Source organism: Triturus cristatus, chromosome 4_2 (assembly GCF_964204655.1).
Source record: "Triturus cristatus chromosome 4_2, aTriCri1.1, whole genome shotgun sequence".
Taxonomy (NCBI): Eukaryota; Metazoa; Chordata; class Amphibia; order Caudata; family Salamandridae; genus Triturus; species Triturus cristatus.
In genome coordinates, this window is record NC_140586.1 from 227421259 (window position 1) to 227442869 (window position 21611).

At 49.3% G+C, this 21611-nt stretch overlaps 1 protein-coding gene across 5 annotated transcripts in view; it reads left to right on the top strand.

Annotated features, from left to right (window-relative positions):
* The window catches only part of TMEM184B (transmembrane protein 184B), a 393946-nt gene that overhangs the window by 301835 nt on the left and 70500 nt on the right, over window positions 1–21611 (top strand). For all 5 annotated transcript variants that reach the window (XM_085601314.1, XM_085601316.1, XM_085601312.1 and 2 more), the window contains exon 7: window positions 9014–9183. In XM_085601314.1, coding sequence (XP_085457440.1) covers window positions 9014–9183 — 170 coding nt within the window. The remainder of the gene's footprint in view (window positions 1–9013; window positions 9184–21611) is intronic.

The window sequence follows — 21611 nt, forward strand, 5'->3', positions numbered from 1 at the left end:
GGAAAATTTGTTGCATTTTTTTATGTGTGTGGTACTACAAATCAGTGAGGCATGGTGGTCTGCTGACCCGAGAAGGCCACCATCCCTGTGAATTCCGTCATTCGTAGTGTTGCAATTTAAAACCTATCTCATTAATGTTCATGAGGTTGGTCGATCCAGATACACTGCGGTTTGGATTTTAACTTAATCTGATCTAAACATGTTATAATTAATTGAGTGCTGCATTGTGTGTTAAGCAGTTTCCTCCACCTTCCGCATAGGATCTGCTACTTGACGGGGTTACCCAACTGTTGTTTTTATCTACTGAACTGTTGATTGCTTCACTTGTTGCTACCACAATTACAATTTGTGTAGATTTGGGTGAAATAGCAACTCTTTATTGCCCCAGTTAGTGCATTGCCTGCTATAAAGAAGCTTATCCGATGGCGTTTCATTAATAGTCATAAGCACTGAATTGTCCCACCAGTTTGTGGGTAAATTCTTTTTATTTTTTTAAATAGCTCTATTACCAAGCTCTTTTTTGGAAACTTATCATTTTAAAAGATAATTTTAGGAGCCCACATATAACCTTTTGTTAAATTTTTGAAAATATGGAAACCAGTGACATGTAAAAATATTTCATAAACGGGTTTTAAAATTAAAGTAAAATAGAAATTAGGGTAATGAAGTTTAAAAAGGCCACACCACTAAAGGCTGAAAAGGTTGACAGTGTAACATTCTCTTTTTTTTGGGAGTGGGGAGGAAGAGGGTTGTTATGACGTTATTGAAGATTCTCCTGGAAGTTTACAGGTAAGCAGCTTTTCCTTCTACGAAGTTTCCTCATTAACAGTTTCACTCGCTGGACAGGACAGCAAGCTCTTACCCTTAAAAACGCACAGGTAATAACTGAGAAAAATGTATGCAATACCCAGAGAGTAAATGCTTGAATGGACATCTTCTCTGGAGTTTGATTTGATTTGAAGTGGTAGTGCTTTGTGAATATGTGAACAGATCTCCAAATCGCTGCCTTAAAAATCTCCGCTATGGGAAAGTTTCATAGCAGAGCAGTAATGACTGCCTTTCCCCTCGTAAATCAGGCTTTAGGCCTACCAGATAAGTACTTGTTAGAATTTTGATAACAGAACACAGGACATCGTCTATGTTGAAATGGATGTCTTTGTCGTAGTTAAAGCTATTAGAACACACTCAGAACTGACACAATTGGTCCGATTTGCTTAGGTGAGTACTTTTAACTAGATTACATTTTTATTCTCTCATTACATCCACAATCCCTATGTAAATGGAGCGTCTGTCAGTGTAGCACCAGGGGGACCATGGCCAAGACAAAAAGCAGGCGTGATGGTGGGGCATCACTGCTTGGTGCAGCCGGCTATTGGTAATGAGTCTTGCATCAATCCATGTACATGAGCCCTGGCTACTGGTTTGGTGTAAAGTAATTAAATTACTGTCAGAAGTTAATTCCCTAGGTCATATATGCAGAGCATGACCCTTCGTAAAGGCTGCTCCAAAGAGTAGAAAGCCTTTTCTGTATCCAGTAGGACAGCTGCTGCTCCTAGTTTGTGGTTCATGTGGTGCAGTATTGCAAATATTATACATAAGTTAATCCCTGTGACCTATGAGGTACAAAACCCAATTGGACAGGGGAGTTTATGCCCTACTTGAACAAATACAAGTGTTTTTCTATCACTTTAGCCACAATTTTGTTATCCAAGTGAAACAGTGACAGCAGGTGGTACGATGCTCACTTGTTAGGGACCTTACGAGGTTTTGGGAGTACTGTGAATATAGCCTACCGTACTGTGTATGGCAGTTTGCTACCTTATGAATATACTACATGGCAACGTGGAACTAATGTTTTTGTATGCTTTGTAAAACTCTGAGTGGCCATCGGAACCAGGCGGCTTCCTGCCTGCTAGTGTTGATAGCCGTTTTAATCGCTTCCTTAGATATTCGCTCATTCAGAATGTTCCTATGAGAGGTCTCTAGCTATACAAATGCTTAATCATCTCTGTTGTTCTCAATATCGCCTGTGGTCGATTTTTGTTTCTACAGTATACAGGCATTTGTAATATCTAACTCTACACTGATCTATTCACTAGCCTTTATGGTTTCACCACTTTCCCTCTCAAACTGTAAAATCTGAGTCCGTTGTCTGTCCCTTTTTAAAAGCCAGCCCAGAATTCATCCAAGGCTTTCGCCCTCTCTATACTCCCTGGCCCATGCGTGTTTCCACAAGTAAGCAACTTCCCTATCCGCCTGCTCATGATATGTCTGCAGTAGAGCATTCATCTCTGAGATAAATTCCCTGTGATATCACCACAACTCTGTCCTCCACCTCATTAATCTCCTTTTCCGTGACCTCCAGTTCTGTATGTATTGCGTTTAGGAAACTATACTTGCATATTTACCAATTATTATGCCTCTTATGTAGGCTTTGATTGCTTCTCACAATTTGGTATACTTGGATACAGAACCTGAATTCTGGTGGGGGGAAAAAAATCTTTAGTCACAGAGCGCAATTTGTCCTGAAACACCGTGCCGCGGAGAACCTCAAGTCTGGACCCCTTAACTTGGACTAGGGGATGAATACAACTATTTTTACTGACGAGGGGTCTGGTAGTGTTTAAGGCAGGTGACCAACCTCTGAGACGCAGGTACCGCCACCTGCGTTATTAGCCAGTAATCTATAAGTGATCGGATTTCATGGAGAGAGGAGTACAATTAATGCTCCCTTCCACTGCATTGTCACCCCATGTCTGTTATATCTGGTGTCTCCATTATAGCATGTAGTGTGTCTGTAGATCGTGCAATGTGGGAGCCTTCCACCCATAAATATCTTCTCTCTATCAATGTGACAGAGTATGGTAAGGATGATGCCAAAGTAAGTGGAGTCTCCAATATTGGAGGAATGTTTGTTGATGAACACTATCTTCCTGTTATGAAGTGAATCCACCAACACAGTATATCTTTACATGGATCCCCATTTTTCAGAGCAAATCTAAAACCAAGCAAACTATGATTTATTATGCACACGCACCTGGAATAAGTATATTGCCCGAGAAATATCTTTGTTAACCCAGCGTTAAGCTAATTTAAACAAGTTTCCAGGTGGGTTTCTTGCAACATGGCCATATTTACTTTGTTTCTATCTAAATATACTAATAATTTCCTAGCTTTTAGTTTGTTGTTTAAACCTCTTAAGTTATAGGATCATAGGGTTAACCTCCTGTTGGTGGGTGGTTTGTTTTCCAGGCATCAGCCACGTTATTGCTATAGACTTGTGTTGTGCTGTCAGTTCTACCGCAAGCAACAGTGTATGACTTGTGCAATTAGAAGGGAGGGGAATGGGTAAACAGACCTCTGATTCAGATCACTAATTCCTTAATACAGTGGATAGCAGATGATTGGTTACTATTCTTGCATAGAAGCTGCTCTGCTCCACCACACCTGCTCGCGCCTCAAATGGGTAATTGCAATATGTGTCCGTCTCTGCTTGTATTAGTTACCTCGGGCAATGCGCTTATGCCAGATTTTCTGCTAGTGCTGTACGCCTTCAATCCATCACATGGGCCAGCCCATCCTCTGGTCAGTCCTAAGTTCTTTGCCTACATGTATGGATCTCAGGCAGGTATTTCAGCTAAGCGGCCCAATATCCTCACACACACTCCCTAACCCCTAGTAGTGTGTCTCCTGAAAACCACAGCCAGGCCGTAGGGGTACAGAGAGATCGGCATCTCACCCACCCAGGGGAAAGTTGAGCAGCAACAGCAGTGTTGAGAGGGTGAAGGAGGGTGTCCTAGCCAACCCCTCGCAGGTGTAGGATCCAGTCCATGTATTTAGATCAGGCCTTAGGCATGTGCAAATGTATGGGCTGTAGCTCAGGGAAGCCAGATTGTGTGAAGCCCCAGGTGTACCCATCATCCATGTTGCGTAGCGAGCTTGGAGGGTGGAGGGATGTGGGCATTAGGCCCAAGGCTGTGTATGTGCCTGCCCAATACAGCCGGCAGTGAGACAAACCTTAAGCAGTTCAGCAACCCTTGATGCCACCGGGCTTCCAAGGCTCACCTGCATAAGTTGACAGAGGCTTGGTGTCTTCTCCAGTAGCCTACAATAAAGCGTTCCCCCTGGGTGGTCTGCACCCGCTTTACCTCTTCATATATACCTCTCCTGTGGGTCCTTACTCTGCAGTTCTATGGAGGATTTTAAGCATATGTGCGGAGCTCTGAGTTATGTGGCCATCTTGGCTGCGGCGTAGCCACGCCAGCCTGTTAATATTTCATATTCATTCCCTTACCTTTCTTTTATAATGTTTGTCCATCCACCGGAGAATATTTTCCTTACTATCCTTATGATTGGATAACCGTATCCTTATCTTAACTCAATATCAAGGAACAACTTTTTGTTATCTTTCTGCACTCCATGAGCGTGTATGTGTTTTCTTGCTCTCTTCCTTTGTGCTTTTTCCTCCTTTCAAATTCCCACTCCATGCCCTATGTTGCTTCCATCTCCCAAGCTCGTTTGTTGCTGCCCCCTCCACACCCTTCTTTGCATTTTTGGGTCTTTTTTGCATTTCCCCCCAGGAGGCATCCTGTAACTCTAAGGATATTTTGAACTTTCTGCACTAGAATAGTTGTACACCTTCTGGGACGTCACTATGCAGAAATAGAGAATCTTTTTAACCATGTGAGGTCTGGTATTGGACACTAATCTCTTTATTTTTAGGAAATAATCTTTAATAAAATCCTTCATTGTCCGGTGACCTGTATACAGACGTTACAGCCCTTTTTTGAAGCATGATGTAGATCTTCTGCAGAAGATGGAGTTGATAGAATTCCTGTGGGGGGATGTAATGGGGAGGCTCTGCCATCCATCACCTAGAGCAGGGATACTCACAAACTTTCTCTTGGGGGGCCAAATTTACAGTGTGGTTTGTGGCCGAGGGCCGCACCTTGGGAGCGGGGTCATTGGGGGAGGAGGCGGGGCTATAGCAACCAAAAAAAAGTGTGACCATGAGGTGGAACACAGGTCCCTGCAGCGGACGCCTTCGTCCACTGAGCCACCGGACCCGGCATACACATATCTATCGCTCTCTCTCTCTCTCTCTCTCTCTCTCTCTCTCTCTCTCTCTCTCTCTCTCTCTCTATCTGTCTCCCTCCCTCCTCCGTCTCCCTCCCTCCTCCGTCTCCTTCCGTCCTCCCTCCCTCCCTCTCCCTCTCTCTCCCTCTGTCTCCCTCCCTCCTCCGTCTCTCTGTCTCACTCCCTCTGTCTCCCTCTCCTTCCCTCTCCCTCTCCCTCTCCCTCCCTCTCCCCATCTCCCTCCCTCTCCCTCCCTCTCCCCGTCTCCCTCCCTCTCCCCGTCTCCCTCCCTCTCCCCGTCTCCCTCCCTCTCCCCGTCTCCCTCCCTCTCCCCGTCTCCCTCCCTCTCCCCGTCTCCCTCCCTCTCCCCGTCTCCCTCCCTCTCCCCGTCTCCCTCCCTCTCCCCGTCTCCCTCCCTCTCCCCGTCTCCCTCCCTCTCCCCGTCTCCCTCCCTCTCCCCGTCTCCCTCCCTCTCCCCGTCTCCCTCCCTCTCCCCGTCTCCCTCCCTCTCCCCGTCTCCCTCCCTCTCCCCGTCTCCCTCCCTCTCCCCGTCTCCCTCCCTCTCCCCGTCTCCCTCCCTCTCCCCGTCTCCCTCCCTCTCCCCGTCTCCCTCCCTCTCCCCTGTCTCCCTCTCTCTCCGTCGCCCTCTCTCTCCGTCGCCCTCTCTCTCCGTCGCCCTCTCTCTCCGTCGCCCTCTCTCTCCGTCGCCCTCTCTCTCCGTCGCCCTCTCTCTCCGTCGCCCTCTCTCTCCGTCGCCCTCTCTCTCCGTCGCCCTCTCTCTCCGTCGCCCTCTCTCTCCGTCGCCCTCCCTCTCCGTCGCCCTCCCTCTCCGTCGCCCTCCCTCTCCGTCGCCCTCCCTCTCCGTCGCCCTCCCTCTCCGTCGCCCTCCCTCTCCGTCTGTCTCTTTGCCTCTCCGTCTGTCTCTTTGCCTCTCCGTCTGTCTCTTTGCCTCTCCGTCTGTCTCTTTGCCTCTCCGTCTGTCTCTTTGCCTCTCCGTCTGTCTCTTTGCCTCTCCGTCTGTCTCTTTGCCTCTCCGTCTGTCTCTTTGCCTCTCCGTCTGTCTCTTTGCCTCTCCGTCTGTCTCTTTGCCTCTCCGTCTGTCTCTTTGCCTCTCCGTCTGTCTCTTTGCCTCTCCGTCTGTCTCTTTGCCTCTCCGTCTGTCTCTTTGCCTCTCCGTCTGTCTCTTTGCCTCTCTGTCTGTCTCTTTGCCTCTCTGTCTGTCTCTTTGCCTCTCTGTCTGTCTCTTTGCCTCTCTGTCTGTCTCTTTGCCTCTCTGTCTGTCTCTTTGCCTCTCCGTCTGTCTCTTTGCCTCTCCGTCTGTCTCTTTGCCTCTCCGTCTGTCTCTTTGCCTCTCCGTCTGTCTCTTTGCCTCTCCGTCTGTCTCTTTGCCTCTCCGTCTGTCTCTTTGCCTCTCTGTCTGTCTCTTTGCCTCTCTGTCTGTCTCTTTGCCTCTCTGTCTGTCTCTTTGCCTCTCTGTCTGTCTCTTTGCCTCTCTGTCTGTCTCTTTGCCTCTCTGTCTGTCTCTTTGCCTCTCTGTCTGTCTCTTTGCCTCTCTGTCTGTCTCTTTGCCTCTCTGTGTCTCTGTTAGTCTCTGCCTCTATCTGTCTCTGTTAGTCTCTGCCTCTATCTGTCTGTTAGTCTCTGCCTCTATCTGTCTCTGTTAGTCTCTGCCTCTATCTGTCTGTTAGTCTCTGCCTCTATCTGTCTCTGTTAGTCTCTGCCTCTATCTGTCTCTGTTAGTCTCTGTCTCTTTCTGTCTCTGTTAGTCTCTGTCTCTTTCTGTCTCTGTTAGTCTCTGTCTCTGTTAGTCTCTGTCTCTGTCTGTCTCTGTTAGTCTCTGTCTCTGTTAGTCTCTGTCTCTGTCTGTCTCTGTCTCTCTGTTTCTGTCTCTCTGTTTCTGTCTCTCTGTTTCTGTCTCTCTGTTTCTGTCTCTCTGTTTCTGTCTCTCTGTTTCTGTCTCTCTGTTTCTGTCTCTCTGTTTCTGTCTCTCTGTTTCTGTCTCTCTGTTTCTGTCTCTCTGTTTCTGTCTCTCTGTTTCTGTCTCTCTGTTTCTGTCTCTCTGTTTCTGTCTCTCTGTTTCTGTCTCTCTGTTTCTGTCTCTCTGTTTCTGTCTCTCTGTTTCTGTCTCTCTGTTTCTGTCTCTCTGTTTCTGTCTCTCTGTTTCTGTCTCTCTGTTTCTGTCTCTCTGTTTCTGTCTCTCTGTTTCTGTCTCTCTGTTTCTGTCTCTCTGTTTCTGTCTCTCTGTTTCTGTCTCTCTGTTTCTGTCTCTCTGTTTCTGTCTCTCTGTTTCTGTCTCTCTGTTTCTGTCTCTCTGTTTCTGTCTCTCTGTTTCTGTCTCTCTGTTTCTGTCTCTGTCTGTCTCTGTCTCTGTCTGTCTCTGTCTCTGTCTGTTTCTGTCTCTGTCTGTTTCTGTCTCTGTCTGTTTCTGTCTCTGTCTGTTTCTGTCTCTGTCTGTTTCTGTCTCTGTCTGTTTCTGTCTCTGTCTGTTTCTGTCTGTTTCTGTCTCTGTCTGTTTCTGTCTCTGTCTGTTTCTGTCTGTTTCTGTCTCTGTCTGTTTCTGTCTCTGTCTGTTTCTGTCTCTGTCTGTTTCTGTCTCTGTCTGTTTCTGTCTCTGTCTGTTTCTGTCTCTGTCTGTTTCTGTCTCTGTCTGTTTCTGTCTGTTTCTGTCTCTGTCTGTTTCTGTCTCTGTCTGTTTCTGTCTCTGTCTGTTTCTGTCTCTGTCTGTTTCTGTCTCTGTCTGTTTCTGTCTCTGTCTGTTTCTGTCTCTGTTTCTGTCTCTGTCTCTGTTTCTGTCTCTGTCTGTTTCTGTCTCTGTTTCTGTCTGTTTCTGTCTCTGTTTCTGTCTGTTTCTGTCTCTGTTTCTGTCTGTTTCTGTCTCTGTTTCTGTCTGTTTCTGTCTCTGTTTCTGTCTGTTTCTGTCTCTGTTTCTGTCTGTTTCTGTCTCTGTTTCTGTCTGTTTCTGTCTCTGTTTCTGTCTGTTTCTGTCTGTTTCTGTCTCTGTCTGTTTCTGTCTCTGTCTCTGTCTCTGTCTGTTTCTGTCTCTGTCTCTGTCTCTGTCTCTGTCTGTTTCTGTCTCTGTCTCTGTCTCTGTCTGTTTCTGTCTCTGTCTCTGTCTCTGTCTGTTTCTGTCTCTGTCTCTGTCTGTTTCTGTCTCTGTCTGTTTCTGTCTCTCCCTACTGCCCTCTGTCCCCATACCCGACTCTCACACCCTGCTGTTCTCTTGTCATTCTTTGTCACCGCTCCCCCTGCCCCCCCCCCACCCCCCCCCTACCCCCCCCCCTTCGCTTGTGTGGCAGCTGAGGCAGCTTCCCTTCCAGGGCACACACACAGCCCCACCGAGTACTTCACAGGTCTTTAAGAGACCATTTGCATGATAACGAGGCTTTGTTGTATTTCACCTCTTAGCGCCCCAGAAGCTCCACTCGGACTATCGCTTGAATCCCCGGGCCCCCACAGAGCAGAGTTTGTGTTTGCTGACACTGTTAAAAACAAATTTTTAAAACACCGGTACGATGTCTGCAAGGTCCGCGGGCCGCCAAGAAAGGCATGCCGGGCCGCTCGCGGGCCGTACTATGAGTACCCCTGACCTAGAGCAAGCCTTGTCTGTGTGCTGTCTCTGGTTAAAGAGCATAAAGTAAACAAAATAAATAATTTGAATATATACGGCTGGCATGCATTAGTTGTTGCATCTGAGACACCAATGTTGATCAATACTACCCACAAAGGGTGATGTTCAGTAACAACTTACTGACCCTGGACCCTAAGAAGCATGTACATATAAGGATTCCCTTGCTGGGGAACCAATGTTGCAAGTAAGTGATGTCTTATTTTACCATTGCTACCGTTATATTTTGCTGCCTCTTATGGGTGTTCTCTCTTAGGCTTCTACCCACTCCTGCCCAATCCTCTGTCATCACACATTTGATTTCTCCCCCAGCGTGGCCAGTGGCTACCTGTACGTGACTATTGTATACAACATTTCTGTCAGCCTGGCCCTGTATGCACTCTTCCTCTTCTACTTTGCCACGCGGGATCTGCTGAGCTCCTACAGCCCCGTACTGAAGTTCATCATGGTCAAGTCCGTCATCTTCCTCTCCTTCTGGCAGGGTGAGTACTTTGTGTCTCTATTCTCCCTAGGTAGACTGCTGCTTCATGTTTTGTGATACTTCCACCCATCCTTTTGTCAACTGCATCTTTCTTTGCTTGTTCTTCCCCCTACACTTCTTTTTACCCTCCTTGTGATCTTGTTACTCTCCTCTTTGTGTTGGTTCAGCGTCTAACCCTTCTCCCTCTGCTCTCTTACCCATTTCTCTCATGCCCCATTTCCTTGTCTCTTTTTCCCTTTTGTTTTTCTAATAACCATTGTATTGAGTTTTTTAGTTAAGTTATATACTGGATTGTATTTGACAGTGAGATCATCAGTCCTTCCCAGTCCATTACAACAACATGTATTGAAAATGGTCCCACAATGGGTCCCATGTTTGTAGACCGCCTCCTTCATGTGTGAACAATTATTTATTTCCCTTACTGGGCGTGCCCTATCGAAGCACCAACATCGGGGGATATCTAGTAAGGAAGAACCACAATCTTATTGTTTTGCTGCATCTCAGAGGTCCCCCTTATCTCCATGACCCCCAAAACCTCAAATGTCTGACTAAAATGTACTGGCCTTCTTGATCTTGCAGACAGTTTTCCCTGGATAACACACCAGTACTGCTGGCGCTGGTGGCAGTCAGGTCCTTTTAGTAGCATTACAGTACCTGTCTGTTTTGGGAAAAAAAATCAGTAAAAGTTATGAAGGACAAACTCTTCCTTTAACTTGACATAGGACCTCACGGTTACCCGCCAGGAAGTCCCACAGTCTTGAAATTCTAATGTGATCCTATGCATTGAAGCTGCACAGCAATGCTGATTGGGATGGTCATGTGCCCTGCCATAGAGTGGATCTCTTTTGTAAACCTTCACGGCAAAGTAATCCTTCTCAGTGGCACATGCCAGCAGCCTAGTCTGACTTTAATTTTAATGACTGAGGTTAGATTCCTGAGCAGCCTGATGCCATACAAAAATGCCAGTAGGTAAGTGCCTTAAAATCTGGAACGTTCCTGCATGAATGCAGGATCGTTCCTTTCCTCAGGCATGAAATAAAAAGTGGCTTGGTGGGAAGAATAAGCAATAGCATCAGTCACAATAACATCTTGTGCCCCGCATAAATCATCTGTTCCCCATGCGACAGAGGTGGAAGACGACTGGGAGGGGTCCGATGACCCTCTTGCCCGTCAGTGTGACTCTGAGCAGGACTGGGTGGACGACTTAGAGGACGCCAGCGACCTCGGCGTCCCCTCTGACCCGGGGTTTGCCTCTCCCCCGCCTACCATGGAGGAGGGCGCCTCCTACACGATGATGCACCATCGGGCAGCTGAGGTTCTAAACCTTGATCTCCCTACGGTGGCCCTTAAAACTAATCTCCTCACTGAGGTGCTCCAGAAGGCATCCACTTCGTCGGAGCCCCTGCTCCCATTTCACGACGCACTCACTGATGTCTTGTTGGGCACCTGGTCGCGGCCAGCCACAGGGGCCCCTATAAATAAGAATGTCGCCAGTCATCACCGCCCGGCGCCTGGTGACCCCGCTTTTCTGACCACTCATCCTATGCCTGAGAGCCTGGTTATCCAAAACTTGAAGTTGCAGAGTGCCTTATCCGCCGGCTCCGACGGATAAGGACTTCAAGAAGCTGGAACAGTTCAGTAAGCAGTTGTTCTCTTCGTCCAGCTTGGGGCTGCGGTCAGTGAACACTGCCTGCTTATTGGGCCGCTATTCCCACGCGGTGTGGGATACAGTTCCACAGGTGTTGCCTCAGTGTCCTGAGGAGACCCTCGCTGTGCTGTCCCAAGCTGTTGCTGAGGGTAAAGATGCGGCTAAGTTTGCCATTTGGTGTGGTTTGGACACAGCGGACTCACTGGGTAGGGCAATTTCTACGACTCTGGCGCTTCGTGACCACGCCTGGTTGCGATCTACTGGGTTCTTGCCCGATGTCCAAAGCTCGCTCATGGACATGCCCTTTGATGGCACTCGCCTGTTTGGCAATAAGGCCGAAAGTGCACTGGAGCGTTTTAAGGACTCGCGGGCAACGGCCAAGTCCTTGGGTCTTTCCGCAAAGAGCCCGGCCACTCCTGGTTTTCGTTCCTTTCGTGGCCACGGCAGAGGCGCCCAGGCGCGTTCCTTCAGCAGTCCTGTGCAGAACCAGCCTCAGCGCGGACGCGGCTTCCGCAGGGGAGGGTCTGGAAATCAGCGTGGGGGTCAGTCCACCTCCGCACCCGTTGCTTCTACCTCCAAACCTTCCTAATCCGAGCTTTGTGGAGCACCCCACGCCGGTGGGTGGCAGGATCCGCCACCACCTCCCCCACTGGCGCGATATCACGTCGGACAAGTGGGTGTTGCAGATCATCCGCAGGGGTTACTCCTTTCCCTTTCAGTCCTTCCCTCCAGCCATGCCACCTCAGTGCCACCGCATGTCGGGGTATCACTTGGTACTTCTCCAGCAGGAAGTCACGGCCCTCTTGTCCAAGGGGCCATTGAGTGCGTTCCTGTGCAGGAAGTAGGGAGTGGTTGTTATTCCCACTACTTTCTGGTCCCTAAGAAGGACAAAGGGGGCCTGCACCCCATCTTGGACCTCCGGAACGTCAATCGCTTCCTCCGGAAGGAGAAGTTCAAAATGCTGACTCTGGCTCAGGTCCTGGCTGCCCTGAAGATTGCATGGTAGCGTTAGACTTGCAGGATGCATATTTTCACAAACCCGGCCCAACGGCGTTACCTGCGGTTCACGGTAGGCCAGGAGCATTTTCAGTTTGCTGTGCTCCTCTTTGGCGTTCACGGTAGGCCGGGAGCATTTTCAGTTTGCTGTGCTCCCCTTTGGCCTTACCAGCGCCCCTCTGGTATTCACGAAGGTGATGGCGGTGGTCGCAGCTCACCTGCGCAGGTCGGGGGTGTCAGATTTCCCTTACCTCGACGACTGGTTGTTGAAGGCGGGCTCGCCCAGGCAGTCATCAACCACCTTCAGACTACGGCTGATATCCTGCAATTTCTGGGGTTCTCCATCAACGTGCCGAAGTCGCATCGGAGTCCCTCTCACAAGCTCCCCTTCATCGGAGCGGTTCTGGATTCAACGCTGTTTCGGGTTTATCCTCCTGAGCAGCGAGTCTGGGATATTCAGGCTATGATTCCGATCTTTCAGCCTCTGTCCCGGGTTTGTCAGGATAACCCTCCGGCTTCTGGGCCTAATGGCTGCCTGCATCCTGCTGGTGACACATGCCAGATGGCATATGCGGGCTCTGCAGTGGGACCTGAAGTTCCAGTGGGCGCAGCATCAGGGCAACCTGTCCGATCACGTCCAGATCTCGGAGGGCACTGCACGGCAATTGCAGTGGTGACTCAAGAATCGCGATTGGGTCAATGGCAGATCCCTCTCCCTTCCCCAACCGGAGCACTCAGTGGTGACAGATGTGTCCCTCCTGGGATGGGGAGGCCACTTGGGAGATCCGGACATCAGAGGCCTGTGGTCTCCGGCGGAGTCCCGGCTCCATATCAATCTGTTGGAGCTTTGGGCGATCCGACTTGCACTGAAGACATTCCTTCCCTCTTTCCGGGGATGTGTGGTGCAGGTGTTCACGGACAACACCACCGCCATTTGGTATTGCAACAAACCGGGCGGGGTGGGGTCCTGGACCCTATGTCAGGAGGCTCTGCGCCTCTGGACATGGCTGGAACATCAAGGCATCACCTTGATGGTTCAACACCTGGCAGGTTCTCTAAACGCCAGGGCGGACGAACTCAGCTGCCGGTGCTTGATGGATCACGAATGGCGTCTTCACTCGGAAGTGGTGCAAGGTCTCTTTCAGCAGTGGGGAGAGCCTTGGTTGGATCTATTCACCACCAAAGAGAACGCGCTGTGTTGCCAGTTCTGCGCTTTGGAATTTCCAAGGCGGCACTCGCTAAGCGACGCTTTTCGTCGCGAGTGGAGTTGCGGTCTATTGTACGCCTTTCCGCCTATACCACTTCTGCCCAGAGTGCTGAAGAAGATTTGGTGCGACCGGGCCCAAGTCATCCTTGTGGCTCCGGATTGGGCACGAAGATACTGGTATCCCGAGCTACTCGGCATGGCGACCGATCCGACTGCCTCTTCGGGAGGATATTCTGTTGCAGCAGCAGGGGACGGTCCTCCAACCAAACCTGTCCAGCCTCCACCTCCATGCGTGGAGATTGAGCAGTGACAGTTGACAGCTTTTGATCTTCCTCCCGAAGTCTGTGATGTCATTCTGGCAGCCAGGCGTCCCTCCACTAAAACGGTATACGCCTGCCGGTGGAACAAGTTTGTGGCATGGTGCACAGCTAAGGCTATGGATCCCCTTTCTGCCCCTCTTTCCGAAGTCCTTCTGTTCCTTCTTTCTTAGGCCCAGCAGGGCTCTGCTCTGGGCACTATCAAAGGTTATCTTTCGGCCATCTCCGCCTTTTTACAGCTTCCAGATCAGCCTTCTCTTTTTAAGTCCCCGATTGTTAACCGTTTCCTGAAAGGCATTACGCACACGTTTTTCTCCTGTGCCGTTCATAATGCCTCAGTGGGACTTAAACCTTGTCTTGACATATCTGATGTGAGCTCCCTTCGAGTCCCTTCATACCTGTCCTTTTGCGTCTTCTTACTCTCAAGACGGCTTTCCTGGTAGCTATCACCTCTGCCAGAAGAGGGAGTGAGCTCCAGGCTCTTTCTTCCAAACCTCCTTTCCTTTCTGTTTATCCGGACAAGATGGTTTTAAGGACCCGTCCTTTTCTGCCAAAGGTTGTCACGCCCTTCCACATCGGGCAGACCATCACTTTGCCCACCTTCTTTCCGCATCCTTCAAAAGAGGAAGAGAGCCTCCACTGTCTGGACCCAAAACGTGCGCTCTTGTTCTACCTGAAGCGCACGCAACCGGTCCGGGTGGATGACCAGGTCTTTGTTGGCTAAGTGTGTGCCCAAAAAGGTCGGGCTGTGCACAAACGGACCATCTTTCGGTGGGTCATTCTCTGCATCGAGGCCTGTTATTCGTTGGCTAAGAAGGAGCCTCCTGTGGGGCTGCATGCCTATTCTACCAGGGCAACAGCAGCCACTACTGCCTTGGGACGTGGCGTCCCCTTGCATGACATTTGTCAGTTAGCTACGTGGGTCTCCCTGCACACATTTACCAAGCATTACTGCCTTGACAGTCAGGTCCGGGGAGACGGCTTCTTTGGCCATTCTGTTCCCCGTGACTTTCTGGTGTAATCTATTCGCAGACCCACCCCTGGGGTTGGTATTGCTGGGGTATCTATTCTAAGGTAAGGAATCTATCACTAACGTGTCTCTTTCAGATGCACAAGTTACTACTTGTGTAACGATATATCTGTAAGAGACATTAGTTAGTGATAGATCCCTTATCGCCCCACCAATCCTCCCCGTTCTGCGAACTGATTTCTAGGGTTAAGGTCATCCCTTTCAGGGCCCAAATTTCTTGGCACCAGTGGTCAGTTTCTTGCATGGCTCTGCGTTCCTGGCGCTTTAAGTCGTGTAGAGAACTGATGTCCACGCGCATAGGTGGCGCCTAAGTAGTCTCCGTGGCATCATCTCGGCACTTATGACGCCAGAGACGGACGCTTAGCTGCACGACGCCACCTACTGACGCGCAGGGGTACTGCTAGCAAATCTTTCCGGATCCAGTCTGACGCCTGGGGATATTCTAAGGTAAGGTATCTATCACTAACTAATGTCTCTTACAGATATATCGTTACACAAGGAGTAACTTGTGCATATATATAATAACAATCCTGCAAAGAGGAATGAGGGCATCGCCAGCCCACAGGCTGCATTGTAAAAAAACATTAGAATAGAAAGCTTAAAAGTTAACCCATAGAAACACCACAGAAAAACTGGCACCGTGCCATTAAGGCAGCCAAGACCCCTGGCTTCCCATCATGCCTCCAGGGTGACAGTTAAGTCAGTTGTTTTCTCCGGCTCCATCAGTCAGGACCCTGGTTAATCAGCTCTCTTTTTTCTGATTTTCTTTCAGAAATAATTTCCTGTTTTTTGACTAACAACTGGTTACTTCAACATTTTTTTTTACTTGGAGTAATTTTCTGCTCAGTTTCAAAGAGTTGAGCATATTTCTCTACTCAGAAATGCCCCCTCTATGTTTGACTCTTGCCCTTCATGTGGCAAAAAGAAGGCTAAATATCACAAAACAGAAGAGACAAGGGGTTGAGTCTTCTCTGACTCCCTTATCAATATCCAAAACTCACACAACAGAGAAAAACTACCGAAAGGGGTTTTTCTGTTCCCCAAGCACAAAATTCTCCACCTACCCTCAATAGGGTGGTGTATCTTACATACAACCCTACATAACACTAAACCAGGGAAGACAAAAAATTTCTTAATACTGCCCTCACACACTTGACAGTGTCATGCTTCATCATTGGGCCGCATCATAAATCCAGGTGCAGACCAACACACTGGATGGAGCGCACATTTTTTTATAAAGATATGAAGAATAGCGGTGAGGGTAAAGTAAATATAAAGAAAGACACAACGAAACACAAAAGTGTAACACAAATCAAAGGGAAAGCAACTCTTCCCCTTCGAGAAGGGACCAAGAGAGGTGCAGATACATTTATTTAAAACTGCCTAGCGGTTAACTCTCTATTTTTTATTAACCCCTGGTAGAATTCAAACCAACAATATCGGGTATTAAGGGAAGGTAACGACCCTTCTATCCACACTGCAAATACCAACCTGTTTCTGCCAGCTTTTTTTTGCGCCTAACCAGGTCGCTCTGGCATTCGTCAGGGTGTTGGTCCCTAATTTCTGGTCTTCACCCCTATTCGGGTGTTTTTTACCTTTTTACTTTGTGCGTTAGGCAATGTCCCAACGTCGTTATCTCTGGAAATTTCCAAGAGGAATCATATTTCTAAAAAAAGGAAAAGCAAAAAAGGAGAACTATCTATAATTCCCGTGCTCATTGTTTTTTTTAATATTATACATTTCTATTTTTTAATTCCCCATGTGTCATTAAAACAGCTCCATTGTCTCATCGCAACCCAGTTTTTTACACGCACACCTAATTCCCTATTGGTAAGATCACTACACCACGTGAGAACACAGACACCACTAGAGGTGAAGTGGGTTTAAAATCGAGCTTCTAATCTGCTCATATATTCAAAATATCATAATCTTTATTCTTTCTTCATTAAAAGTCTACCAGACTATATTGTTCTCATGTTATCTGGTGAGTAATAACAGTGACCATCATCCCATACCAATCGCATCACTTATCTGAACCGCTACTCTTGTAGCTCCGTGTTACTTACAAGAGTTTACGAATACTATTCTAAACCCGGGACCTTGGGGGGCGGTGCTCTTGTCGTCACACTCTGGAGTCGAATGATCCATTACGTGAAGGAGAAAACAAAACAAAAGGAACATGGAAACGGTGTCAATTAAATGTTTCTCATATATCTACTACATCCACACGCTTCGCATAGCTCTCATCTAACTCTGAAGCGTTAGCTTCGAAAGTATTAGCCACACGAAGTCCGTTCTCTCTAGTTTAGTTGTAGAATTTCTTAATCAAAAACTGTCAGCGCGCAAGAGAGATCGATTCTGTAAATGTGCCCAAACTCTCACATCTGCATCTACTCACTACTCCAAAGAGACACTGTCTCCTATGGCCCCACAATAGTCCTCCGCCGATCCGGATTTTTCAGCATTCGCCTCCATATAAAGAGCCACCGCGTATGTTACACACCGCTTCTCCCAATCACGTCAGCACGTCTCCCATGAGACAATGCGATTCATAGACATAGAGAGGGGCTCAAAGCTATCTCCCATGTATAGAGGAAAACCCGATTGGCGGCCATTTCTAGACTGTCTATTCTAGTGGGAAATCACCTCAAATATGTATCCAAGTGGGATTTTACTGTACCTGCTTCCAAACAATATATCGTTTTTTTCGTATATATATATCGTATGTTATCCCATACTATTTTATCCCTAATAAGGGTTACCTTTGTGCTTCCTGTTTAATCCACAGGCAAGCCATAGAGTACATATTCTTAAACAATCCCATTTCTTCATTTCTTAATGATTCCATGTAATTAGAACCAGGGGATACAATCATTCAGTCCCTTTGTACTACTCTTCAGCCTTTCCACCCATCGTTGTTCTCTCAGTAAAAGGAATTCTGATGGATACATCTGCCAGTGGATTCCTCACCTTGTGAATATCCCCTGCGCCAGCATTCCACGGAACTTTTCTTCCCCAGCATTCCACGTCGACGTGGGCGACGTCATAATACACCGGCTCCGCTCGCGACTCCGATCGACGTCACCGGAGCCATAAGAAGCCCACGTCGGCGTGATGACGTCAGTTCCCTTTTTTCCGCGCCTTCGACGCGCAACGGTTTTTCTCCAGTGCTACTTTGTAGTTTGGTCGTGTATCTCTGTTTATTCGACTATGTCTTCGACTAGGAAGTCGGGCTTTAAGCCCTGTAGGGAGTGTGGAGGCCTGATGTCGATTACGGATCCTCACCAGAATTGTTTATGGTGCCTCTCCTCGGAACATGATATGGAGGAGTGCGGATGCTGTAAAAGCATGAACCCGAAGGCACTTAAGGAAAGGAAGACCAAGCTTTTCATGAAGAAGATTGGTGAGGAAAAAAGAGGGAGGAAGAAGGAGAGATCGAAGAGAGAGTCATCGACTTCGAGGTCGAAGAAACACCATAAAAAAAGTAAACATTCTAGACGTCGATCCTCGAAGTCCAAGAAATCGAAGTCGAGGCCGGCTTCGTCTCATCGACGTCGGAGCAAAGGTTTGTCTCCTTCTCCTTCACCTTCAAGGTCTTTGGAAGGTTCTCCTTCGAGGAAGTAGACTCCGAATCAGTCTCCGACGAGGTCTTCGGCTCCGTCTAAGACGTCGACTCCGGTTCGTGTGGAGTCGGATGCTTCTATGCATGAGGAGCAGGAAGAGTCGGTTCCAGTACCTGAAGATTCGGAGGCTCCAGTGGAGGATATTGCGGAGCCGGTGCCGGAGGCCCCACAAGAGGTTCCTTTGCCTCAGTTCCCGGCCCCAGGAACGGATTCGGCTAATTTCTTAAATGCTATGTATGGCATTTTTAATAGGGCGGCCTACCCATCCGGAGCACCAGCTGTTCCCGTGGGTCCGATGGCCTTTACAATGGGGGTGCCACAGCAGTATGCTCAGGCCCCCTTTATGCCCTTTATGCCGATGGCGCCTTCTTGGCAGTTTCCGGCGCCGTCTGGGGATCCGATTCGACCTCGGAAGGTTCGGCAGGCTTCGGAGCCTTCTTCGACGCCGAAGCCGACTCCATTGACGCCGAAGCCGACTCCATTGACGCCGAAGCCGACTCCATTGACGCCGAAGCCGACTCCATCGACGTCGAAGCCGACTCCATCGACGTCGAGGCTGACTCCATCTGCGCCGTGTCTGGCGCCGTCGACGCCGGTTCCTCTGGTTCCTCCGACGCCGCGTACGACGTCGCCGACGTCGGTTCCCCGAATCCGGTCGAGGAGGGAAGCCCAGAGGGTGTTTGAGGAAAGAAGATATCGAGAGGTGGAAGAAGGTGAGTTTGATTCTTCTTCGGACGAATTCGAGGGCATTGAGGAAGCCAGTGGGCTGGATACGACCCCAGAGTGGGAACATACATCTGCCAGGTCTTCTCCACCTCATGAGTTGGCTCCCTATCACGTAGTGATAAAGAAAGCAGCGGAGCTTCTGGATTTACAGCTGCCTTCTGTAGAGTACAAATCCAACCTGCTCACAGAAGTGTTACATTCTCCGACTTCGACATCGGAGCCCTTGTTGCCTTTCAATGAGGCCATATTGGAGCCGGTATTAGAGGTATGGAAGAAGCCCCTTTCTTCTCCTGCAGTGTGTAGACAGGTGGCAAGAAGGTACAAGGTTGCACCAGGGGATTCTGACTTTTTATCCACTCATCCGTCCCCGGACAGTTTGGTTGTGCAGGCTTCATGCTCCAAGCATGCTTCCGGTGCCTTTCCTCAGTCTCCAGCTGACAGGGAGTCTAAAAAGGCTGCTCAGGCAGCCAAAAAGACCTTTTCGACAGGAAGCATGGCGTTAAAATCGACTAATGCTACATGCCTGCTGGGGCGTTACATGCACGCTCTAATGGATTCCATTAAGTCCTTGGCTCCTAAGTTGCCTGAAGGGGATAAGTCATCCTTCATGGAGGTTGTAGCGGACACTCAGGCGGCTGCCAGGCAAGTTATCCAGTCAGGGTCGGATACTGCGGACTCCGTGGCAAGGATCATGGGGTCTTCTGTTGCTGTGAGAAGGCAGGCTTGGCTCCGTAACTCTGGTTTCTCAGCGGATGTTCAAGCTACGCTGGTCGATCTTCCATTTGATGGTCAGAAGCTGTTTGGGGAGAAAGCGGACTCTGCCCTTAAGCGTTTTAAGGACAGCCGATTGACTGCAAAATCCTTGGGCCTGCAAGTACCGGCAAAGGGTTCGACCTTTCGAAAATTTAGGGGCTTTGGGCGATCGTCTTTTCGCTCTTACCGGCAGCCCCAGCAGCAGCAGCAGAATCCCCTCTATAAGTCCTATAGAGGGAGGCAAAGGGGTCGGAGAGGTTCTGGACGCAACCCCTCTTCTTCCTCCTCCTCTGCTCCCAATGAGGCCTCAGGGAAGCAGCCCTAGATCCCCCATCCTGGATCATGTAAGGCCTGTGGGGGGTCGGGTGTCCTACTTTCTACGGGGTTGGAAATCGGTTACAACAGACCTTTGGGTTTTGAACCTCGTGGAGACTGGGTACGCCCTTCCCTTTCGGGAGTTTCCTCCCCCTTACCCTCCTTGCCAAGGTTATTGCTCGGAAGACCATCTGCTTCTCCTGCAGAAAGAAGTTCTAGCCTTGCTTCAAAAGGGTGCTATAGAGGTGGTTCCAGAGCAGGAAAGGGGTCAGGGATGCTACTCCCGTTATTTCCTGATTCCCAAAAAGGACGGCAGATTGCGTCCAATCCTGGACCTCAGAATCTTGAATTTTTACCTGAAGCAGGAGAAATTCAAGATGCTGACCCTTGTGCAGGTTCTTCAAGCGTTGCAGCAAGGAGACTGGATGGTGTCGCTCGACTTGCAGGACGCGTACTTCCATGTCCCAATCCTGAAGTCGCACAGGAAGTATCTCCGTTTTACGGTTGGGTCGCAACATTACCAGTTTGCGGTCCTCCCGTTTGGTCTTACTACCGCACCTCGAGTCTTCACAAAGGTGATGGCAGTGGTGGCTGCTCATCTCAGGAGGTCGGGGATTCCGGTTTTTCCCTACCTGGACGACTGGCTTCTGAAGGCAGAGTCCCCAGAGATGTTGTTCGACTTGGGTTTTTCAATCAATGTGCCCAAATCTCACCTGGTGCCCTCTCAACGCAACCTGTTTATAGGGGCAGTACTGGACACTACTGTGTGTCGAGCATTCCCTCCTCCTCAAAGGATTCTCGACATTCAGGAGATGGTCCCTTTATTCCACAGTGGAGCGGTTGTTCCAGTTCTGAAGGTCCTTCGTCTGCTCGGTCTGTTCGCTTCCTGCATTCTGTTGGTCAACCATGCACGCTGGCACATGAGGGCGCTCCAGTGGTGCCTCCGCAAGCAGTGGTATCAGCACAACGGGGATCTCAGGGAGTCAGTCAAGATCTCCAAAGAAGCTGCAGCGGATCTGTCTTGGTGGAGTGTAGAGGGCAATCTGTCGCAGGGAAAGCCCTTCCATCTATCTCCATCAGTAGCCACAGTGATAACGGATGCATCCACCTTAGGGTGGGGTGCGCATCTGGGGGACCTGGAGATCAAGGGTCTGTGGTCTCCAGAGGAAAGGTTGCTTCACATCAACCTTCTGGAATTGCGGGCGATTCGTTTGGCACTCAAGGCCTTCCTCCCTTCCCTTCGCGGTCAGTCTGTTCAAGTCCTGACGGACAACACTACCGCGATGTGGTATGTCAACAAGCAGGGAGGAGTGGGGTCTCTTTGTCTATGCAGAGAGGCCTTACGTCTATGGTCCTGGGTTCAGGACCCTCAGATTTGTCTGATGGCAAATCATCTGGCCGGGGTGCTCAACGTGCGTGCGGACAGTCTCAGTCGGCAGTTATCCGCCGACCACGAGTGGAGGCTCCATCCGGAGGTAGTTCGTTACGTCTTTCGGACGTGGGGAACTCCTCGGGTGGATCTGTTTGCTACTTTCGAGAATGCGCACTGCCCGTCATTCTGCAGTCTCCAGTTATTGGTCGCCCCGGATTGGCCAAGAAGGGTGTGGTATACGGATCTTCTCCACCTCTCCTCGTGCCCTCCGCTCCGTTTCCCTCTGAGGGCAGACCTCCTCTCGCAGTCGGAGGGGCAGGTTCTACACCCCCACCTCCAGAGCTTACACCTTCATGCCTGGAGATTGAACGGGGCAACCTGAGTTCCTTCTCTCTCCCACCTGATGCGGTGTGTAGGAGAGTAGGGTCTGCTTTCTATGTTC